The sequence below is a fragment of the Anomalospiza imberbis genome, chromosome 20 (assembly GCF_031753505.1).
Source record: "Anomalospiza imberbis isolate Cuckoo-Finch-1a 21T00152 chromosome 20, ASM3175350v1, whole genome shotgun sequence".
In the NCBI taxonomy this organism is placed as follows: domain Eukaryota; kingdom Metazoa; phylum Chordata; class Aves; order Passeriformes; family Viduidae; genus Anomalospiza; species Anomalospiza imberbis.
The window spans coordinates 3656894-3679016 of NC_089700.1; the positions used below are offsets into that span (position 1 = coordinate 3656894).

Consider the following 22123-nt stretch of genomic DNA (forward strand, 5'->3'; position numbering starts at 1 on the left):
AGCTGCATTATATAAAGGTGGTTGGTGTGGGGTGGAGCTCAATCCACGTTTTCAGCCAGACTGAACAGCAGTGGTTACGGTGCTTGTCATGCTTATAACCATTTTCAGGTTGTGGAGGAGGAGGAGTATGTGCCAGTGGAACTTAGGGGATAAACTTTCTGTTGTCTGGCAAGTGCTCAGTCACAGCAAAATGAAGTGAGCTCGTCTGATCAATCAACTGCTGCTCTTCAGAGCCCTGGGAATGGTAGTGGATAATAACAGTTTGCTTAACTTCTCCTTGCTACTGCCTAGAGCAGGACATCTGAGCCACGGGTGAAGAGGTTTATGAGGGATAATAAAAATAGAGAGGAGAGGGGAGTTAGCAGGAGGGGTAGGAAGATGGAGATTCCTTCACAGCCAGTTTTGTCTCTGCTTCCAGGAAGCTTTGTTCTTTTTCAGAAGAAAGGTAGCAAAACCTGAAACCCAAAAGTAGAGTATCCAAAGTAGGGACCAAGGTCTGATCTAGCTCCACATCCTGTGGTTTTCCTCTCCTTGGAGGCACTTTTGCATCCTTGAGTCTTGGTCTTGGGATGGAGGTGAGGGATCCGGTTCACCTACTACTTCAGCAGGTGATGAGCAGGTGATTGCTTTTCCATTTTTTCCATTGTTGAGGTAGTGACTGGGAAGTTGACCTGCACTGGGAATGTCTGTATGGATGTATGTTCTAATAGTCCCAGGAGGACACAAACCCCCTTTTGTTTGCAAATTGCTGTTCTGCATGTTTAAACCAGCCAGAGAGAGGGAGAGGTTTGGGAATAAAAGTTAAACCCACAGAGTTCATTCATCATTTTTGTGCTTAAGAAGGCCTAAACAGATCATCTATAGGATGCTGATGGTCAAATGAGCAAAACAAGGCAAGGTCACACTGAGGGAGGAACCTGCTTTCTGGCCCAGAGCATGATGCTTGGAGCACTGTGAAGGTGTGGGAGCAGGGGATGGTGGATGATGGCTGGGGGTTTCTGCTAAGTTTTTACTTCTGCATTCTTCTATGATCTTCTGTGATTCAGCTCCAAAGCCAGGTGATCATACAGGAGATGTTTTCATGGTCTTTGTGGGGAGTGTGAGCTCCCTGTGACTGTGCTTTCAGGCACCAGGAGCCTGTCTAGTGACTGACAATGTCCTTGTGCCAGGCAGAAACAGGGTTCAGGGAAGGCTCTTCTCAGGTCCCTTAATCAGAGGGATAACAGGGTAAATTTGGGGTAGAAGTTGATGTCTAATTTTTAAACCAAGAAATAGTTGTGTTGTTGCTCAGGTGTCCTTGCATGGGCAGCTCTGCACAGCTGAACATTCCGGCCACGTTCTCCTAACAATCCACTTATCCCAAAAGGTGTGAGCACTTTCCACACTGAAACCTTTTCGACAGCTACTAAATGTCAGCCTTGGCTCTTCTATTTGTGTGTGCCTTGTTTCAGTGGTGGTAAATGAGAAAAATTAGCTTTTGTTCCCAAAAATAGTTTTGTTAAGCCACAGCCAGGGCTTTGTCTTATCCTCCCTCCCTGTTGGATTTGAAATGTGTATGAATCATGTCTGTGTGCACATGCTGTGTGTGAGATACTGCAGTGACATCTTGGGGATTGAGGAAAAGTGATTTGGCAAATGTTTCTTGAGCACCTCTGGCTCTCACTTTCTATATCAAAAGCATTCCAATAAGTTTTGTATGTTTTAAGTAAATAATTGGTGTTTGATGCTTGTTCAGTGAGGATATATGTTAAGGATCTTGAAGAATAATTTCTTGTTTGTCCTTAAATTTGGAAGGAATCTTCTTCTGTCCCTCTTCTCCTCTTCCCCCAAGGAGGCCATGGAGATGCTCCAAGAGCTGTAGCCCCTCTGCTTTGGAGCCAGGCCAGAAGAGTGGGGGTGCTCACCTGGAGAAGAGAAGGCTCCAGGGACACCTCAGAGCCCCTTGCAGGGCCTAAAGGGGCTCCAGGAGAGCTGGAGAGGGACTGGGGACAAGGACCTGGAGTGACAGGACAAGGGGAATGACTTCCCACTGCCAGAGGGCAGGGATGGATGGGATATTGGGAAGGAATTCTTCCCTGTGAGTGTGCTGAGGCCCTGGCACAGGGTTCCCAGAGCAGCTGGCAGCACTTCTCTGGAGGTGCTCAAGGTCAGGCTGGATGGGGCTTGGAGCAACCTGGGACAGTGGAAGCCCATGCAGGGGTGGAACAGGATGGGCTTTAAGGTGTCCCATCCAGGCCAAACCGCTCCATGATTGTATGGTATATACAGCATACATGATACGCACAGCCCTTGCTCTGAACAGCCTGCTGGGAATGGGAACTTGCTGTGTGGAACACATCCATTGTTGTGGTTTATTGTCCTATCCCTCTCATTATTTGTCCTTTTGAATAACCTTCAAGGCTGAGTTTCTAACTGGGACTCAGCTCCCAAACCAGTATCAATCAGACCTGTAGCTCGTGGGTTCAGAAATACTCAAGTGGATGAATCAAACATGGTTGAGAAATAAGAAGCCTTGAAACTCAAGACTGCTCCATTGGAGCCTTTGTCTCCATCCCATATCCAGTGGGGATGTAAAATTAAAATAGTTTGACTGTATGAGCAGAAATGGGGGTAGATTGGCACTTGCTTCATGGCTTTGGATGCTCTTTGTTTTCTTTTTAAAAAAGCTGTATAAGTAATTGGAAGAGGCTTTTGCTGTGGTGCTCTGGATCTCCTGCTCTGTGGTAATAAATGACAGGTTGTTCTCCTGTAACCAATACCACTGTAAGGTGGAGTTTCTGGATTTTGGAGTGGGTTGGTTGGTTGATTTTAAACATGTTGTTATAAATTGCAGATAGCTGAGGAATTTATTTCATAGTTTAATTATTTACTGAAATTCAAAGAAAACTTCTTCAGAATTTCCCATATTCTTGGTCTCTGTTCTTTTACCCAGCTTTCCTGGTAACATTTGTCACAAATGCAGCATGTGATTCATGAGATTGCAGTCTCAAAGGGCTTGGGAGGAGAGAATTTCTAGAAGTGCAATTATTTTTTGCCATATCCCTGTTGCTGTAGAATGGTCTTAATGCTGAGGATTACACACTGAGAGCTGCTGTTTTATGCTGTGTGCTGGCACTAAGTCAGATGTGCTGGCAGGGAGACACCAGTGCTCTGTGCCACAAGGGAGACACCAGTGCTCTGAAATACCAGTGGCCTCTCTGGTGTGATACCAGCTGTATATTTTTGTCTCCTGGACTTACAAGAGCAGTGGAATGTTGATACTACTAAAAATCCTGATGCCTCTTCACTTCTAAAAATGTATTTGAGTTGCACAAACCTGTAGTTTTCCAGGTAAAATGTTTTCTTTATATATATATATAACATAAAGAGAATGATATGCTCTTGCCACACCAGTGACAAGTTTCATGTTGATAAACTTTGTTCAAGCTGCAAAAACAACAGGCAAAAAGATGAGAAAAATCCATCTTCATGTCTTTGGTTAGCATTTAAACTCCCCACTGCTCCCTTTACAAAGTGTAAGGAGATGTGATAAGCTCTTAATACTGTCCTGGGTAGGATTTAATGAGAGTTTCTGTCCCGCCACGTGCTTCAGACAAGCCAGGTGAACTTGCTGCCTCTTTCCTGAAAGCTGGAATTGGCCGTCAGGGATTCAGAAGGTTTACTCAGCTGTAGCCTGTAAACTGCTTTGGGGTCACCCAGCAGAGCAGCTGTGTGAAAACTCAGAGTTGGGGTTTGGTGTGTCACAGTGCAGGCACATATTAAGGTTCCTGCTCCTGTGATGGTGGCAGTGGTGGCTGCTGATTTCTGTGTCTTTTCTCTCAGGAGTGTGCCTGGGTGGCAGGTTTTTTTTCATTTGTTTGCAAAGCTACCTACAGCCAGTATCCTAAACCACCTGGGACTGAAAAGTGTGTATTTTTGCATCAGAAACAAGTGTCCTTATATTAACAGAGTGCTTTTCTTTGGAGAAACAACTCTGAATTTAGGTCATGCCTTCATCTCTTCAGGATTGCAAACAGAATCTCTGCAGTATTGCAAAGGTTTACTTGTTTTGTTCTTTTTCTCTTTCACAACTGCAGTGATTGAAAACATCTGGATCTGTTCCCCTCCATCCAGCTCACCTGGCTGGTGACTGGAGAGAGCAACTTCTGACCTACTTGTGCTGGGTACCTGCTTTCAATAGGAAACCAGTGCCTGGATTGGTAGGGCTTTAATCCACTGCCGTATTTAATGCTTAGGCCAGATGTCTTGTCCTTCCCTGTGCAGGATAAAGTTGGGTTGTATGCAAACTCCACTCACACTCCTTTTTAGTATGGTTCAGATGGGTGAGCACACCTGGGAATTACCAGCACATCTTGGTTACTGCAGTGGGCACATTGCCTGTTTCAGAAAGAAATCACAACCATTTGCACAGAGTGGTGTTTTGTGCAATTGTAGTAGGTAAGAGAGAAATGACCAAAGGCACAGAAAACCTTAGGGTCAGCACTGCCCTTAGTTATTGTTTGTTCTCTGCTCCCACATGGACTGATAATGAGCCTTTCTGCCTTATTTACTTGTATGCTTGATAGATATATGTGGGCATCTGTAAGTGTATCTGCTGTACCTGCTTGAATAGACTTCCCTTGTAATTTTTTTTACTATTTTTACTATTTTATAGTCTTTTTTAAAAGTGACATTAAGGAGAAAATGTTTTAATTAGGCAGTTGGGTGGCTTCTAGTGCACAGGATGCACTGCAGCCTACAGCTCCCTTTAGAAAAAAGCTCTAATCTGGCTGTCATCTGCTTGTAACTAATCTCACACCTTCTCATTTCAGAGACTGTGCATATGGGGGGGATGACAGCCCTCTTTCCTGAACTGGACTGGAGTTGGTAGCTGGGACTCCTGAGTCTTCTGCTATTTTTGTCCATTTGTGAAGTGTTGATAATACTTGGCTCTCTCATAGAACACTCTGTCAGGAACACAGCAGGCTTGATTTGGCACTGAGAAAATGCAGAGAATCTTCTATGATATTCTTGGGGACAGTATTGTTCTGCCAGCCTTCAAAATTGCCAAATGCTTGTAAGACATTCTGAAATACCAGTGTTGCTGGGAAGGGCAGGAGGGAGAGAGACAACTGGCTTGTCAACTGGTTGAGATCCAGCTCTGTGCTGGATTTTGTGGAAGTACTTTCCAAACTTCAGATTGCTGCTGGTCTGTGATTTGATGGTAAAATATGCAGCTGGTCATGTGTAAAAAACACATCATGAATATATTAAGGGTAAATGATGAGCTGTGAGAAATTACAAGCGTTGAAAGTATTGATGCAAAAGATTTGAACTAGCTGGGGTGGCTTGGCTCCTCCTAAGGTGCTCTGTGTGTGGTTTTGTATTTCAAAAGTCTCAAAGAAACCTCTGCATCACAGAACTGAACATAGGTAAATTTTGTGACTATTCTTCATTTCTGAAAAGATCTTTCTGTATTCTGGTATTGCTGCCACTGTTGGTGGTGCTCCAGTGATGTGTTTCCAGAACTGGCTGGGGATGGGAAGATCCTCATTCCAGGAGATGGCTTCAAAAAGCCCCTGAGCAGTCTAATTTTCTTTTTTAGGCTATTTTCATTAAAAACACTGAGTGTTTGCATTCCCAAAAAGTGAAATCTGTTGAGTTGGGCAAGAAAGTGGCTTGTGGTATCTCTGGGTAGCCCTCTAAAGCAGGTGTGGGGTGATGAATATTCACTGTCATGTACATGGATGTCACACCTGTAACATGCTGGCTTCCAGCTGCATTGTGTCCCTGTATTTGAGAAGATAAAACAAGGAAAATGAAATGCAACAGCAGAGCTGTTTCTCTGCCACCTCAAGGAAATGGCTTCTGAGAGACTTTGGGTCTCTCCTTACTTTTGAAAAGTGCTCATACTCTTAGCTCCCCTTAAATTAGGTGATAAAGCAAAGCTTTTTTTTTGCCTGGTGAAGCTCCTGAAAGTACACTTATGAAAGTGATTACTCTTTGAGTGTCCAGAATCTTTTTTGCAAATCCTGCTGGGGACTATTCTAGGGAGCTATTCCATGCCCTTCCAGCCAGTGGGTTGATGTTTCTCAGCCCTGACAGATGAGTTGTGGCTGGAAAGCCATTGCTGAGGACTATTGCTTTCCAAGGGGGTGTGGCAGCTTTGTGCTCCTGGTTGCTAGATTGTTTTCTCTGGGTAATTTGTCTGTTAAGCAATCTTCTGATGACATTCAGGATCCTTCTTCATGGGCTTATTATGGATGCTATGACTGATGTGTGATGGTTGCACCACCTTCTAAAGAAAACTTAGTGCCCCTCCTGGTTTGGTTTGAATTTGCTGAGGTGGGATGGCTTGAGCAGGAGGATTGAGAATTTATTGTTGTTTCTTATTTAGTTTACCCTTGGAGCAGGATTGAAGAACTCGATTCTAGTTTTGATTCCTCCCCTGATGTTTTTGGCTGAATCCACTGATGTCAGTCCCTCTCCCCGTGGTTAAACTTTTGCTGTTGAACTGTTCAGTTTGCTGTGAAAGAACAGGCTGTATGTTAATAACAGCTCTAGGAACAGAGAAGTCATTGACTCTGGGATGAATATGGTAACCTTAAACTACAGCATAGCATGGTACTGACGACCCTGTAGGTATTAGTGTCATGTTTACTGTCTGACTGAGATGTTCTTAAGCCAACTTTTATTTCAACCAACAAGTAAATATTTTATTTTTGTTGTTTCAAATGAGAAAAGTTGTTTGTACTTAGTACTAAATTATCATTGGTTTAAAAAACAATCAGGAAAAAGACTAATGTTCAGTAGAGCAATAGCAGTGTTTTAATTATGTGAAACTCAAAACATATTTTCACTTTACTGGAATCTAATACACAGGCTGGATGTGTGAAAGCTGAGTGTGACAGAATTACTAAAGAGTGCTAGCACCAGCCAGGATCCTCAGATGATTGGGTGCTCTGACTTCCTCATTTATGTCACACAGAAGGGAATGCTCAGTGGTTTGGGTTTTTTTTTTTTTTTTTTTCCTTCTTTCTTTTAAAATACTTTTCAAGCTTAGTGATTCCTGAGGAGTAGGTCCCATCTGGGGACTGTTCTCAGTGTACTGTGTAGTGAGTCTCAGGTCTCCAGAGCTCCCATTCCACTGGACTTTGATTTCCTTCCAGTTCTTTTCCTCATTAGCTTGCAGTGCTCCTGCCCACTGCTGACTCGAGCTGCCCCTTGGCACTGGTGCCTCTGGGGCTAACCTGTGGTCCTGAGATATCCAGGATACCCTCATACAACCCTTCTCTCTGCTTTACACCCACAATGTGTTTGTAATTGTTAGAGAAGAGCTGGTGCCTGAGGGTTTGTGACCCTGCCTGGGCCTTTCAGAATGAATTACAGTCTTTCATCTACTCCAAGGGTCACATTCTCTTTTTAATTGCACTGAAGTGACTTTTCACTACATTTGGTAGACACATGCCATCATTTGTCCTGTAAGGCACAGCCTCCCCATAATTACAAGGAATATGTAAGCCTGCCTGCCTTGAAGATGGTATTAGGGTGTTCTCTCTCACTGAATGAGCATAAATCTTCTGACATGGTCTCACTGGTTGGTTCCCTACTGCATTTTCACCTTCCAGTGAAGAACAGAATTTCTGTGTGTAATGAAATCTCTTTCTATTTGGATAATTCTCTTCACTGGCCATACTGGTGCAAACTGGAGGTAAGCTTAGAAGGATGTGTGACATTATCTGTTGTGAAACAGATACAAGTGCTGATATTCTCCAGGGAGCAACCTGTGTTCCTATATCCATCTGTCCCAGAAGCCTGGAATGTGTTGGGTAGGAAACACAGACCTCCTTGAGCTTGTGGTGTTCTGTTTGACTGCCTACAACTCTGGCTGGTCATACTGCTCCCAGAAATTCCAGGGATATCTTCTCTTTGCTCACTTTGAATTATTCAGTAAACAGCTCCCTAGAAATTGAAACCCTAGGAACCCAATAGTTTTCCCTAGAAACCCAATAGAAGTTTTTGGCCTCCTGCTCCATGATTTTCAAGTTGCTTCTGTTTGACCCCAGGGGTCCCTGGAGGCCAGGTTGTGTATCACCAGGTTGCTTTTATCCTTGAGGTCTCAGAGTTTTAATCTCAATGATGTCTTTCATAAAGAGCTTTACAAACTTTGCTCATTTGTTTTCTGTGATATGTGGTTAAAGAACAGCAGCTGTTGCTTTCTTTGGATGAGATTAGCTCTTGTAAATCCTTCTGATTTTTGATATTTGTAACTGCATTCAATTTTGGTCTGTGTGATGGCAGCTAGAGGCATCATTTTTTTCTTTGTATGAGTAGAATTTGCTCACTAACTCTGTGCTGCTACAAAAATTCCCCCTTAAATCCTCTAAGCTATTTGTACTAATCCTCATTACTGTGTTTTGTGCATTTCTCTATTTTGCCTTTGACTAATGCTGCATTTTTCTCTTGTACCTAAGAAAGCCTTAAAATAGGAATTCTGGAATAGAAAAGGATATGTAAGAAGATTGCAGATTACTGTTGGTTTTCTAGTAGCCGTTCTTTCCATTGCTGTGTTAATGTAGAGCCTTAATGAGCAAGTTTGACTCCAGGGCAAGGCCCAGTGCTGCTCTGAACAGCAGTTCCCATCTAGTATTCCTTTGAAATGAAGCATTTGCTCTCCTGCCAGCTTTTATTTTTTTATTATTTGTGCCTATTGCATTGGTCAGGGCACAGTAAAGGGTGCAGTCACTCAAAGGTGCTGCCTGAAAACTTGGGGAGACTGGCAGTGATGCCCTTGGAGCAGCTGCTGAGCATGTTTTGGATATTTGTGCCTAAATCTAGAACTGTAATGATTCCTTCACTCCCCTTTGACCTTCTCTTTTCTATATGTGCATTCAGCCAAAACCCACCACCCTGTATCCTGAGGGGTGACTCTGTAATGAGCTAGAGAATTTCAAACAGAGCTTTTTGCTGAAGGAAGGCAGGTTTAGGTTGGATATTAGGAAAAAATTCTTCCTTATGAGTGTGGTGGGGTCCTGGCACAGGTTGCCCAGAGAAGTTGTGTCCAAGGCCAGGTTGGATGGGGCTTGGAGCAGCCTGGGATAGTGGAAGGTGTCCCTGTCCCTGTTCTGGTCCCTGGCAGGGGGCTGGAACGAGATGATCTTTAGGGTCCCTTCCAACTCAAATCAGTCTGTGATATACTTGTTTGGAGAGGATATGCAGCCTTTGTAAGCTGGCCTCCCCTGGATGGTGTGTGTAGCTGTTTACTTCAGCAGGGTATTTGCATTGCTAACACCTTCCCTGGAGAGTTTCATGTTCTTCTCTCCCCTTTCTCTTGCAGGCCATGGCCTGTTTGCTTCTCCACAGAGTTCTGCTACTTCATGAGCTGAAGCTCTTCGTTACAGAGGAGGAGTGGGAGGAACTGATCACCAGAAGCATCAGCCAAGTGACACAGGTAACAAGCTCCAGCATGTTTGAAGTACAGATGACACCTAATGGATGCTGCTCTCATTTGTCTGGTGCTTGGTCTCAGAGCTGCAGTCTGGGACCGGGCTCAGCTTAAGTGGTCTTAGAGACCTTTTCCCTGATGGCACCAGCTCTGAGTAGTGCCTACCAGGCTGGCAGAATTCTTGTAACACCACTGTGATGTTCCTGGTGCGGCTCAGTGAGGCTGTGTATAGATCCAAGAGACAGAGCTTGAATTTTAGGGAATTCACTCATACAGATCAATTGGAGGTGTTGAAAAAAAAAAAAAAAGGAAAATGAAAAAGAATGGAATGTTATTGTGAACATTAATTTTAGGCCATGTCATGCAAGTTCTATGTCGGAATGAACTTCAGGGCCACAAAAGTAGAGCTGAGGTGCACTAGACTTTTGACTCCTGGTGCATTGGAGGCCTTCTGGACCAGACTGCCTTGCTAATACTGCTCATCAGGGAAACCTTAAAATACATTTAAAAATGTAAAAATCATTTGTACAGAAGAAACAGTGACAGCAATTTCAGGGCTCCTGAGTCATTGACAAGTGCAAATTGTACCTGAGGACAGTGTTTGGGTGCAGCTGTTACGTGGGAGATGATCTGTAGGACAGGAGGTTGAAGAAGCAAATGCCATTCACTTTTATTCTTGTGGATTGATGTGGGGGGAACCAAGCAGCCAAATTAATGTTGTGATGTGGTGACTAAACTTGATGACATGGGAGATTCCAGGCTGGAGTTTCTACGTAACTGTAATAATGACCTCTTTCTAAGGGTAGCTTTCATTACTTACTTACTCAGATGCTGGCTACATGGTAATTTAGGCTATTCTATAATTTGCTGTATTGAAACAGAACAATTAGATCTGTTTCTTTCTGTCAAGGAGGGACAAAATCTAAGCACGTTTAAAACAGGGAATTGAAAGATTTTGTTTATAATCTGTATCTTCAGTTTCACCAAACACTTTTTATTTAAAGATTACATCAGGAATCCAGTGGGTGGAGTTAGGTATGATTTTGTTTCTCAGCTACGTAAAACATGCCACTCCTCCCAACCTGGTCATTTCCATGTTTCTCTCCAGCAGCTGAATGCATGCAGGACTCAGTGATTCACTGGGAAACCACAAACATTTACAATGCCTTTATGTTGTTCTTGTCAGGGAGAGTTTAGCAACTTGCAATCCAGCCAAGATTATGATGAGCTTTGCTATTAAAGGTTCCTCAGTGCCCCTCATTTCTGTGGTCATGTGTGTTTAAAGAAAAATTCCTGAGAAATACTGTCAGTTTGTTTGGGTTGTCCAAGGTTTACCCTGTGGGCAGGAGGCCTCCCATATTGTTAAGTGACAGTGGCATATAGCTGCTGGTTCTCTTTTTGGCCTGAGAAAGTCCTGAGCTAACTAACATTTTTACAGACTGCTGTTGGTGTTCATACATGTGAGGGTTTTGTCTCCCTTCCTCCTGCTTCCCCAATTACTTAACCCAGCTGGTGTGACCTTGTGGGGCTGGGGCAGCTGCACATTAAATATTGCTGTAGTGAGAAGGGGTCAAGGACTTTATAGTCCACATAAGGGTTTTGATTCATAACCAAAGGCTGGCACTTGTGCTGAAAGACTTTCTAAAGCTGCAAAAGAAATGCTGTGTCTTTTTGGCGGTGCAGAAATGCTCACTTCTCTGATTAAGAGCTGTAAAAATATATAGTGGCTCTATGGTGTAGTAAAACAATACTCACAGTGTCACCGATCTCTTTTAAAGATGGTAAAAAACCTCTTGTAGTAGAAGTCAGAGGCTGGGAACTGAGTGAATTTAGAATCTGTAGAAAGTATGTATAGTAGAAATCTGTATCTGTATCTGTAGAAAGTGAATATAGTATCTGTAGAAAGTATGTCAAAGAGACTATTCCACCACTGAAGTAATCTGCTGAAGGGTTTATCAGCCCTGAATCTCCAGGTGGGAGCTGTGTGCTTGGCTGACAGAGAAGCTGCAGGTGGGTAGAAGTTCCAGGCCTGATGTTGAAGTTACGGGGCGAGTTTGTTTGGGAAGAGCTTGGACTAAACAACAGCCCTTTCTGTCACTGCTGTCCTCACACACTCCTGCTTAGCTGGAGGACTGGGAGGATGTTTGCAGAGCTCTGAGTTCTCCTGCAGCTCAATCTCATCCCTTTTCTTCTGAGACTTGTTTCCATGGGCCATTCTAGGTCAGCTGTGAATTTAGAGGTGAGTATGTAAGTGAGTAGATGCTGGCAAATGTGGGTGCTTACCTGTGAGAACCTGAACTAGAAGCTGTGGCATGCTGTGGAAAATGACAATATTTATTGCCCTGCCTCTGGTTGAAATGTCTGCATTTGTCACTGGCCATTCCTGCCACTGTCCCTCACAAATAGCTGTTTTAAGAGGAAAAAAATGATAGCTGTGAATATTGTACCTTTCTTTGACCCAGGGAGAGGTTGCAACTCTTTAACTGCTGTGTTCTTGTAATTGAAGTGGTGCTGTTCCTCACAAGGACACTGTCACCCGAAGGCTGTGCCTCACTCTGTGTCCTGGGTCACATTTGCAGCTAGGAGGCTGTAGCTCCCCAGGTGCAGGACTGCCCTGGCAGGCTTAAGGCTGTCAGAGAGGACAAGATATTATCTCCTGGTGTCTGCCTGCTTATCCTGTCTTGCCTCAGGGATTGCACTGCATACCTGCTGAGATCCCTTGGTGAGGAGCATCCTCACCAGGGAAATCTAGGCTGGGTTAGGCAGTGATATGAGCTGGAACTGGGGAAGAAGCAATGTGAGACAAGTGCAGTCTTGGATATCACTGAATTATGCAGGCAAAGCTAAGAGGCAGATGAGGGAGAATCAACAACCAGGAACATTAAGTGAAGAGACAGATTCCTGAAATAGCAGCTCTAGCTGCTGCGAGGCAGTGGCTCTTGTGCTTATATAAGCTAACTTGACCTTAATTTGTTCCCAAATTGTTTAAGCATGCTTATAAAATATACATCACGGCCATGAGGGATCCATGTTTGCCCTCTCCTTACTCAGTGAGGCAGGTCTGGATGTCCCATCAGGTACTTTGGAGTTGACTTCTTTGTGTGAGAGCCCTGCTTGCTGTTGTTGCTCTTGGCTGGGGCTGCTGGGTCACCTGGGCAGAAAATGTTGTCCACAGCCCTGCATTGCAAAGGTGAGGAAGGAGAAAAACAGCTCTGGCACAGTTTTGGCCTCCCAGATCCTATGTAGTTACTTTATACAAAGCAGAATCTTACTACAGTTGTTCAAGTCTGTTCTAACTGGGGATCTGGATGGCTCAGTTGTGTTAATGGTATGAAGAAATAAAGTTACTTCATGTTGTAAGTGACAGAGCTCACCTGGGATGCTGGAACATTTGACAGAAACATCTTCCTCTTGGAGAGCTTTGTTCTTTATCAGTTGGTCTCAAAGTGCTTTACAAAGGAAGTTCAAAGCACTGAGTTGTTGATGTAATGGAGAAAGTATTTTGCAGAAACCCAAGACATAATGGATTTGGTTTGCTACAGCTGTTCATCCTGTTTTACAGGTGACACTCCTTGGCTGGGAGCTGAGCCAAGAATCAAACTTGGGTCTCCTCAGGCATCTCAGAGACCCTTTTTGTGCATGGACAATCTGGCTGTCTCTTAACTTGGCTTCAGACCATCCCTGTGTGTTGGACAGTCATTGTGTCCCACCTCATCTCTGCTGACTGTGAGGCTGCCCTCAGTAACAAGTGAAGCAGTTGCAGAGCCTGAGAGATCCAGTTCTCCATTCCACACAAGAAGCTCTCACCCTGTTTTGGTGAGGGATCTCTAGGTTTGCTGCTAGGGCTCACACACACACACTTTTTCACTCTATCCAGCATCTCTCAATTTGATTTTTCAGCTCTCCCAGTTGTCACTGTAGGCACCTTTTGGTGTTTGCTCCCCTTGTTAGATATATTTATATTTTCTTTTTATATGTTACAAAATTGCTGTCTTGGCTTTGGAGCGATCTGTACCAGTTTTTTACTAACTCACTGACAGATTTGGGGCAGGAAGTGCTAGGTTCTGGATACATAATTTCATTACCCTTTTTTGTCATCCCTTTCCTAGGGGCCAGCTTGCCCTCCTGAACTGAGGTGTTCTGTGTAACTCCCAGCTTATGCCGAAACTCCCAGTTATGATGTGAAAGTCAAAGGGAGTGGGAATAGTCCAGAAAATACATATTTTGATGGTTGTGAGCTTCAAAACAGAACAGCCTTCAGAAAAAATGTTGTTAAAATTGCTTTCTTTGGCTTGAACACAGTGATTTCCTGAGGGTTTCCTTTGTCTTTCTTCTGCAATAAGTACATCATAAGTAGAGACCAACTTTACTGCTGATTTTCCCTTTGCTTGTTTTGTCAGTGTCATAAGGACTGGGCAGAGCAGACAGGGCTCCAGTTGGCTGTTTGAAACCCACATGGGATCAGGGCACCCTGCACTGTGAAAGCACTGACAGAATCCAGTACCTAGGTTCAGTGCAAGACCAAAGCACTCCCAGTCACCAGTTCTGGAGGCTTTCAGATAATCACACATAATCCCAATGAGATGTATTTGATGCCTCCAAACACTTAGGTGGTTGCTTAGGCTTGGACTGGGCAGGCATGGATGAGGACAGATAGGGAATTACATGGCCTGGGAAGGGATGGCATAGATAACCCCAGAGCTCTTTTCCATATCATGTGGAAGTTCCTGTGTGCTCCCTGAGGACCATTGTTGTACAGCATTCCAGGGTTTTGTTAATATGGTGTTGTTCAGTAAGGGATTTAAAGTAACTATCTGGAGCTACTGAGAATGTGTAGGGGAGGGAGGGATACACTATCTGGCCTTCCAGTGTAGACATGCCCTTAATTTCTGAAGGGCATCACATTTGATTATCAGTATCTTAATTTGTAGTGAGATAAATTATTAAAGTGGCTTCATCAAATCTCTAAAAGAGCCATCCTTCAATTTTTTTCCTTGAAGATTGCCTGAACCTTTATCTGTCTATCTTTATAAATTCTTAATTCATTGCCCTTTCTCAGCCTCTCAGCTTGTAAAACGAGGCCAGTAGTGATTTAACTGATAGCTTTCAGAATACTGGACATCTCTGTGGAGACTTCCTTTTCCTCTGTTCCCTCAGCTGTCCTGTGTGGTTTTCTCCCTGCTGCATTTTCATATGGCCTTTGGAAGAAAACCATCAAGATCATTAAACTTGGGAAAGTGTTGACATTTTCTGTGAGGATGGCTTCTGGATTTTTTTGTCTCCTCCCTCTAATAACTGCCAAAATAAGCATCATCTTTATTTACACCCTTCAGCATGTGGGTCTGCTTAGTCCCCTGCCTTCCCTTCTTCTCAGTCAGGGGCAGGCAGAGACTTGGTGGTTCCCGCCCTTTGGGAGCATTTCTTCATGACTTATTTGTGTTGGAGATGCAAGGAAGGAAGTTTTGAACACTTATACTTTCAGTCTTCAGAAACTTAGTGAGAGAAAATGGATGGAGGAGAGACTTTCAGGGCTTCTTTTCTGCCTTTAAGTGCTCCCAGCAGCAGCTGCTGCTGGTCAGGTGAGAGGTGTGACAACCTCTCCTTGAGTGCCTGTTACCTGGTGTACATGGAGTTGGAGATGGATGTGGCTCTGTGGATAGATGAAAACTGGAGTGATAAGACATCGTGCTCTTCCTTCCTCTCTTCTTTGTCTTCCATGGTTTAGCCCTGAGTTCTGGTTTGGGACCTATTGTACAGTGAACATCATCATGAGAGGAAGTATTTGGGGCTGGCGTGTCTGGGTTTGGGAAGCTCAGAGTTGATTCCTGGCTCTGTCATGGTTTGTGTGGCATCATGTTACTTGGCCTCTGTGAGATGGGGGAATGATGCTGGCTTATCTCTTTCAGGAGAAGCACAAGCAGAATGACAGGTGAGGGGGTACTGAGCAGCCAGCATTCTGTCTGGGGCAGTAACAGGAGCTGTGAGCGCACAGAACGCTGCAGGCTTTCAGCTGGCTCTCAGTTTATGCTCAGCCTCTCAATAACACAGGAAGGCTCTGCCCTTCCTGAACCTCACCTGTCTGGTGACATGGGATATCTTGTGCCTTGGCTCAGGTACTGGACACAGGCTGTAGGACCCCAAATGTGCTTGCTGGGCCTCTCTGGGTGTGATTCCACCACAGGGACCTGAGCCACACCACAGCAAAATCCCAGGCTGTGCCATTGCTCTGGGATCCTGATGCAGCACGGAGCTGGGAGCTCAGACCTGTGGCGCACTGTGGGCTGGAACCTTTGCTGAACTCTGCCACTGGAGAAGAGGCTTTGCCTGAGGAGCCCCAGGTTGTCCAGTGGTGTGAGGTGGTGGAGGGGTGTGTCTGCAGAAGGACCTGGTGCCGTGCCCAGCCGTGAATCCACACGTTGATCATCAGTTCCTGCTCTGCTGTGTGGGAGAAGGGCACGGGTGGAGGCAGTGCAGCAGGAATGCAAGCTGGCTGGGCTTCTGCAGCGCTCAGTGATGGATCTGTCAGGCTGATCCATGGAGGGGAAGGGCTGCTTGTTTCAACTAGGCTGAAGGACATGCTGGGAATGCCTAAATACAAAATGGTATTCAAACTTCCAACTGGGAACTGAGCTTGTCTCTGTGGCAGAGCACTCTGTGGCACTTGGAGTTCTGCTGTGAGTCTGGGCTGAGCGTGTCCCCCAGTGGTCCCTGTGAAAGGGGCAGAGGTGCAGGCAGGTGTGGATGTGGAGACTTGCAGAACCATTGCACGGCTCCATGTAACAGCATATTGCCATCTCCCCTGCAGGGAAGTTGGGCCCTGCCTGGGATGCTGACTTTGGCTCTAGGTGTTCATACAGCACTTTTGCTGTGTGATGGCTTTCAGAGGAGTTTTGGACTTTGAGCTGTGTGGTTATAAGTACCTGCCAGCTCTCTGTCCTACCTGTGTGACTGAATTACTGCAGATACTCACCTCCTGTGCTCTGACTAACTTCTTTTACACTTAGTGAAGATGGGGGAATGCTGTGAAGTGCAATGTGACATGGAACGAAGGCTGGGATATAGCCATGTGAGATAATAAAACTTACTGATTGTTAAGATGCTGGCAGTGTGCAGTTCTTCTTGTAGAAATCTGAGAACTTTGGATCCAGGAGTGCCCTCCTCCAGAAACAGCCAGAGGCTTTTGGAAGCAGCGTGCCTGACATAACAAGACAAAACCATCTCTGCCAGCTGCATCCACGTAGGGTGAGGCAGGAGCTCTATTGCTGTGTTGGCTTGAGGTGAGATGGGAGTTCCAGCTGTGAAAATTGCCTCCATAGTTTTTCCTTTTGGAAAACGACCTGCCCAGATCTGCTGACAGCTCAGATGTGCAGACATGATTAACCATCACAGGTATTGCTGAGCTGGAACTGTAACTGAGATACCCTGTGAAATGGGATTGCCTGTTCCTGAAGCAGCAGAGTAACAAAAGCAGAAAATTGGAGGAAAGCAACATAAATCAGCAAGTGATGCCAGTGTAGCAGTTGGGTATAAATCATGAGGCCTCTCTGCTTTTAGCATTGTGTAATTGGGTTGTGTGTCCTTTGGGCTGGTAGTGCTTTCAGAGGCCAGAGAGTTGGATACCTCTGGAACAGCACATGGCAGAGAATCAAGGAATAGGTGGTTAGACAAGTTCTTCTGGGTTTTCCTTTAACTCTCCAGCACTGACCTGTAGCATAGCTGGAAGCAAACCTCTGCTTTGTGCCTCAGTCTTGCTATGTAAAACACATCTTTACCAGCCTTGTGCAAGTGTTTGTGATCTGATCAGTGTTCAAGGCTCTCCCAAGGGTGCTGCAGAGGACTGAAATACTACTTGTCTTTTAAAGGCATGTTTGCCATCTGTTACATAATAGCTTTTGCTTTGATTTTATGGTTGGATGGTGTACATTCCCCAAATAAAATCAGGCTAGGCCTGTAAAATTATTGACCTCTGCAGCTGGGGTGGCAGAGCTGATTTCGTCTCTGAAATCAGACCTGAGTGAGGGAGCAGAACACTGCATGCAGACAATGGTTGGTGTTCTGTGTAGCAGGAAGTTTTATAATTACTTGAGATTAGGTTATATAAATTATTGGGAAAGCTGCTTTTGACTTCTGGACCCAGTTCCCATTGAAGGGGCTTTGGATTTCATTCCCTGGGATCAATTTCCTCAGGCTTGCCAGCAGTCCCAGCCAAAGTCAGCTTCTTTTACATAACCAGAGTGAGCATGTTTGTGTTGGTGTCTCATGCTAACACAAATCCCATTGAAGCAAACAATACAAATAACACAAATCCCATGGAAGCAAATGCTCCATTCTGTGCACTCCCTGCTATTGGGAGGAGGAGAATGAAGCAATGCCTAATCAAAGACACCATCTCATGGAATGCTAATGGGAAGTGCTCTGAGTGCTGAAATGAAGATAATAAGACTCTGGGCTGAGCAGGAATTGGGCTCAAGTCTTTAGGGAAGCTTGACTGTCTCAACCTACCACATACAGAGGTGGTGGTGGTGGTGTTGTGCTTTAGTACCGAATTTGTTTTACACCTTTTGCAGTGGAAGGGAAAGGGAGGAGGCATTTGTTGAGGAACAGTAAAATATCGCCAGAATCCAGCTTCCTTAAAGCCAGTTCTTCTTCTGGGCTAGAGAAAACTGTACAGTCTCTAGAGATGAATTATCTGCTGCTTCTTTGGCTTCTCCACTCACCCTCCTTGTTCCTTCCTGGTCTTGGAGAGCTGCTTTAAAGGGATCCTTTCCAGCAGGGAGCTCTTTGTTTGCAGAGCATCTAAATTGTACCAGTTTGCTTCTGGCTGTTTGTACTGGTGGAAGTGTGGTTGTGTTTCCAGATTCATGCAAAACACTGCTTTAAATACAGATGTTTATTCACTAGACTAGTGATGTTTCCCATCTCCAGCTGGGCCAGCCACTCTTTTCTTTCCACAGGTCTGCATGAATTTGGTTGGGTACCCCCCACTAGACACATGTCCCAATTTCCCCAGCACCTGGGGGAAAAAAAAAACCTGAAAACTTGTGTATTGCTGAAAATCAGCCCCTCAGGTGTTGTTTCAGAGGTACAGAACTTTTCTGTTGACTTCAGTAGGATTTATTTCAAACCCTTCAAAGCATCGGGGCAGCAAGAACAGGCAGAGCCAAGCCAGCATGATTTAAATGCAATTGTCCACATCACTCATGTACAGAGAAGAGAAAATGCAATTTATTTTTAACACCTTTTTAATTCTGAAGTGTTTGTATATTGAAAAGATGAAATGACAGCTGACTTCACTTTGGCTCCATCTCACAGCACTGCCCTGATTCTTCTTGTCCCAAGGAGCTGACAATCCATGCTGATTTTCTCATACTGTGAACTTGTGCACAGCTTAGCAAAATAAGGATCTCAACCTAATAGTCTCTCTGAAAGGTGATCTAACCACAAGGAAGACCATTAGCCTGGCAATATTTTGTTCTTCAATTCACAAAGAAAAATGTTTAAATAAAATGTTTATGTAAATCAGTTTTTTTTAATCATTATTTTAATATCAGTGGTAAGCCTAATAAACTGAATGTGCCTAACACCATGGGGTGTTATATCCTACATGTGAAGATTTTTTTTTCCCCAACCACACCCTCTATATTTGTCTCTCTTTTTACCTGGGAGACTTCAGAGCTGTGGAATTGTGACCTTGTAGGCTAATGACAGCTCTGGAATAGAGTTGCAGTGCATCTGTCTATATCAGGAGAGAGTAATTAGCAAGTTATTGATAGTCAGATGAAGTTGCAGCTGGAATTCCAGCCAGCAGAATGGCTTTCTAATACAGGGCTTGAGTGGACCATCCTGAAGAGGAAATAACTGTATCTTTATTATTTAAAAAAGATACTCCCAGGGTGTGGAGCCTGTACAGATAGTGAATAATTCAACTCGGAAGGTTGCTGTTTTTGCAGACATGTTACCTTGTCTCCCCTCTTTCTATGCTAAAAGTGTTCCCTACACTCTTGCTGGCCATCATTATTTTTTCTGTTGTGAGTGTCATTCCTGAAAAAATTTGCTTTGGGGAATAGATTTCCTATGTCTCTCAGTGTCTGCAAGGATTTTTAATTTTATTTGCCAGCTTTATGCTGATGTAGATGGAGAGGAGTTTGCTAAGTCCTTAAATTGTTTCCCATGTGATTGGAATACAGGATCTGTGAGAGAACCATGACATACCACTGCTGGGTACAGGTTTGGGGCAGGGACTTCTCAGCCTGAGGAACTGAGGATGCTGAGCATGGGATGGGCTTTGCCCCTTGGCTGTGTTGTAATGTCCAAGTTCCAAGGAAAGGAGAGCCTGGCCACAAGTGCAGCTTTCTCTAGAGGAACAGGCTTTGATGGGACATGCCACTGTCTCGAGCGCACTTGTCCCTGCAAATCCTATTTCATATTAGTGTGATCTGTGTGGGGTTTGCTGTGGTGTGTGTCCACACAGAAATGGAGTGGGGAGGAAAAGGACCATGCAAGCAGGGATGAAGGACCAGATGCAGGCCCCTGAGCCACTGGGCCACCTCTTTGATCCAGCTGCCTTTTTATGGCTATTTTCTGCCCTTTTTGTAAATAACTGGATTTTATTTGACCTATCTTTGGCGTGATTTTCCTCTGAGCCAGATCTTTCATTGTCTCAGAAACCCTGCAGCACATAGAGAGAACACAGGGGAGATTTTCACCTCAGTTACTTCAGTGAACTTAAGCTTGACAAGCCCTGTTGCAGGCTGGCCCTTGGGATTTCCTGGGCATAAGTCTTCACGGATTTTTGCAGTAAGGCTTTATGTGTAAACCCCAGCTCCTGAAGCTGAGTAGCTGTGGTCCATCAGGTGTGTCTGTTGTCTGGCAGCTTCTTGTCCTTTCCAGGGTGGGGTCAGGGATTATTGTACCTATTTTTCTCCAGGAAAGCATCCTCACTTGTGCTTTAGCTTAGAAGCTATGGACAGCAGCAAGTCTGTGCTTCTGTAATATTGCTTGCTCTTACTTTGTCCAGTTGTTTCTTAATTAAACTGGGTATCAGAAGCTTTCACTAAGTGCCTTCCTGAGCTTTTCCAGAGTTTGGTGGGGTTTGTCTTCCAGAATTAGTTTGCTGACAGGTGAATCCTGCCATTCATTACTTGTTTTCTGTTTTCTCCTGTGAAGTGTGATTTGTTTCCTCATCTAATGTCCGTTTCTTCTCAATCTTCTAATTTCATTTGCAGTGTTTGAAAACACTTGGAAAACCCATCATGAAGGCTGAGAAAGAGAAAGTTGCCAATAGCTTGGAGCTGTTGAACTTTCTCCTTAAAACTGTGAAAGGGCAGGTAAGTGTGTGACCCAGAATGTGACAAATGGCTGTTTTCTGAGTGTCTTCTAAATGTCACACTTGGATTTTGCCATGTGATTGCTATATCCCACCTCACTTCCTACCAAAAGTACCTCTAGAGGGAATGCCTGGTTGGATCTGAGGGCAGAAGAGCCCTCCTGTCTGAAGGAGTGATCCATAATCTTCATGAGCTGATCTCCAGAGGAGAATTTGTGCAGTGCTCAGCAAACACTTGTGGCATCTGCTTTCTTAGCAGCAGAAATACAACCTGAGGTACAGTGAGGGTGGGTTTTATACCATGTGATTGCTCTTTCCTCTCCACTGAACTCCAGAGATCATGATTCCCAAAACCAGACTTAATAGCTTTAAGAGCAGAGGTGAAGCTTTGTTCGGGGCTTTGTTTTCCCTAATAAAAAATTACTTTTTTGAGCATGCACAGATTTTCTATAGGTGACAAAATATGTCCCCAATGTGGTCTTATTTATTGGAGGAAAACACCACAAGCAGCAGAATTGCTGAAGCCCAGTTTCCTACTGATAAGGCCAGAGCTCAGACCACAGCTTGTTTCTTTGTGAAGACCTAATAGGAAAATGGGTGGAGAAGAGAGATTATTTCCAAGGCTCTCGTAGGAGCTGAATAGTCTTTGAGACAGCCCTTTCTGCCTGGTTTGACTGAGATTATGCAGTGGGTTACAGAAGAGGGTGCCAGATCCTTAGAAACCAGACTGAACATGCTGCTGCTTTTCTCCTGGATGGGTACATAGTCACGTGTCTTCTTTTCCCTGCTCCCAGCCATGGACAGGGAAGGAGAGCAGACTGAAGGACCCTCCAGTTCTTTTTATGCCACTACAGTTCTGTTAGACTCATGCCTCTCATGGTGGAAGTTTTCAAGCAAAGCCAGTACCTGATGGTGTGGTGTGACTGACCAGTTTTTGCCCCAGACTGAAGTGGTGCAAACAGACTCAGGCAGGGGCTTGGAGGGGCCAGGCAGGATTGGTAATTCCTGCCATAGCCTTCCCTAGGAATGGCCTGTGCCCTGCTGCTGTGAGTGCCCCTACCCTGTTCACTCTGCAGATTGCCTCTCCTTGCCTCTTGCAGAAGCTGAATGTGCAGCTGACAGAGGTGGAGGAAGTGCTGCTCAGTCTGCAGCAGCGGGAAGACATTGGGAACTCCCCACGGCTCGACTCTCTCTACTGGAACGTCATGCGCTGGCTGAATTACACGTATGTGTGCTTGGCACCCTGGCATTTGGCCTCCTCTGGGGCCTGCCTGCCTGTCCTCCTGGTGTACAGGGAGGTGGGAAGAGAAAGGAAGTCAAGGCAGCAGCTTCAGGGTGGAGTTTAATGGAGCTCCTTGGTTGGTGGGGTTGAG

General features: G+C 44.7%; 1 protein-coding gene across 1 annotated transcript in view; it reads left to right on the top strand.

The window, feature by feature from the left end:
* Window positions 1-22123, top strand: part of MYBBP1A (MYB binding protein 1a) — a 56280-nt gene that overhangs the window by 33201 nt on the left and 956 nt on the right. The window contains exons 24-26 of the mRNA XM_068210196.1: window positions 9317-9430; window positions 20650-20751; window positions 21851-21975. Coding sequence (XP_068066297.1) covers window positions 9317-9430; window positions 20650-20751; window positions 21851-21975 — 341 coding nt within the window. The remainder of the gene's footprint in view (window positions 1-9316; window positions 9431-20649; window positions 20752-21850; window positions 21976-22123) is intronic.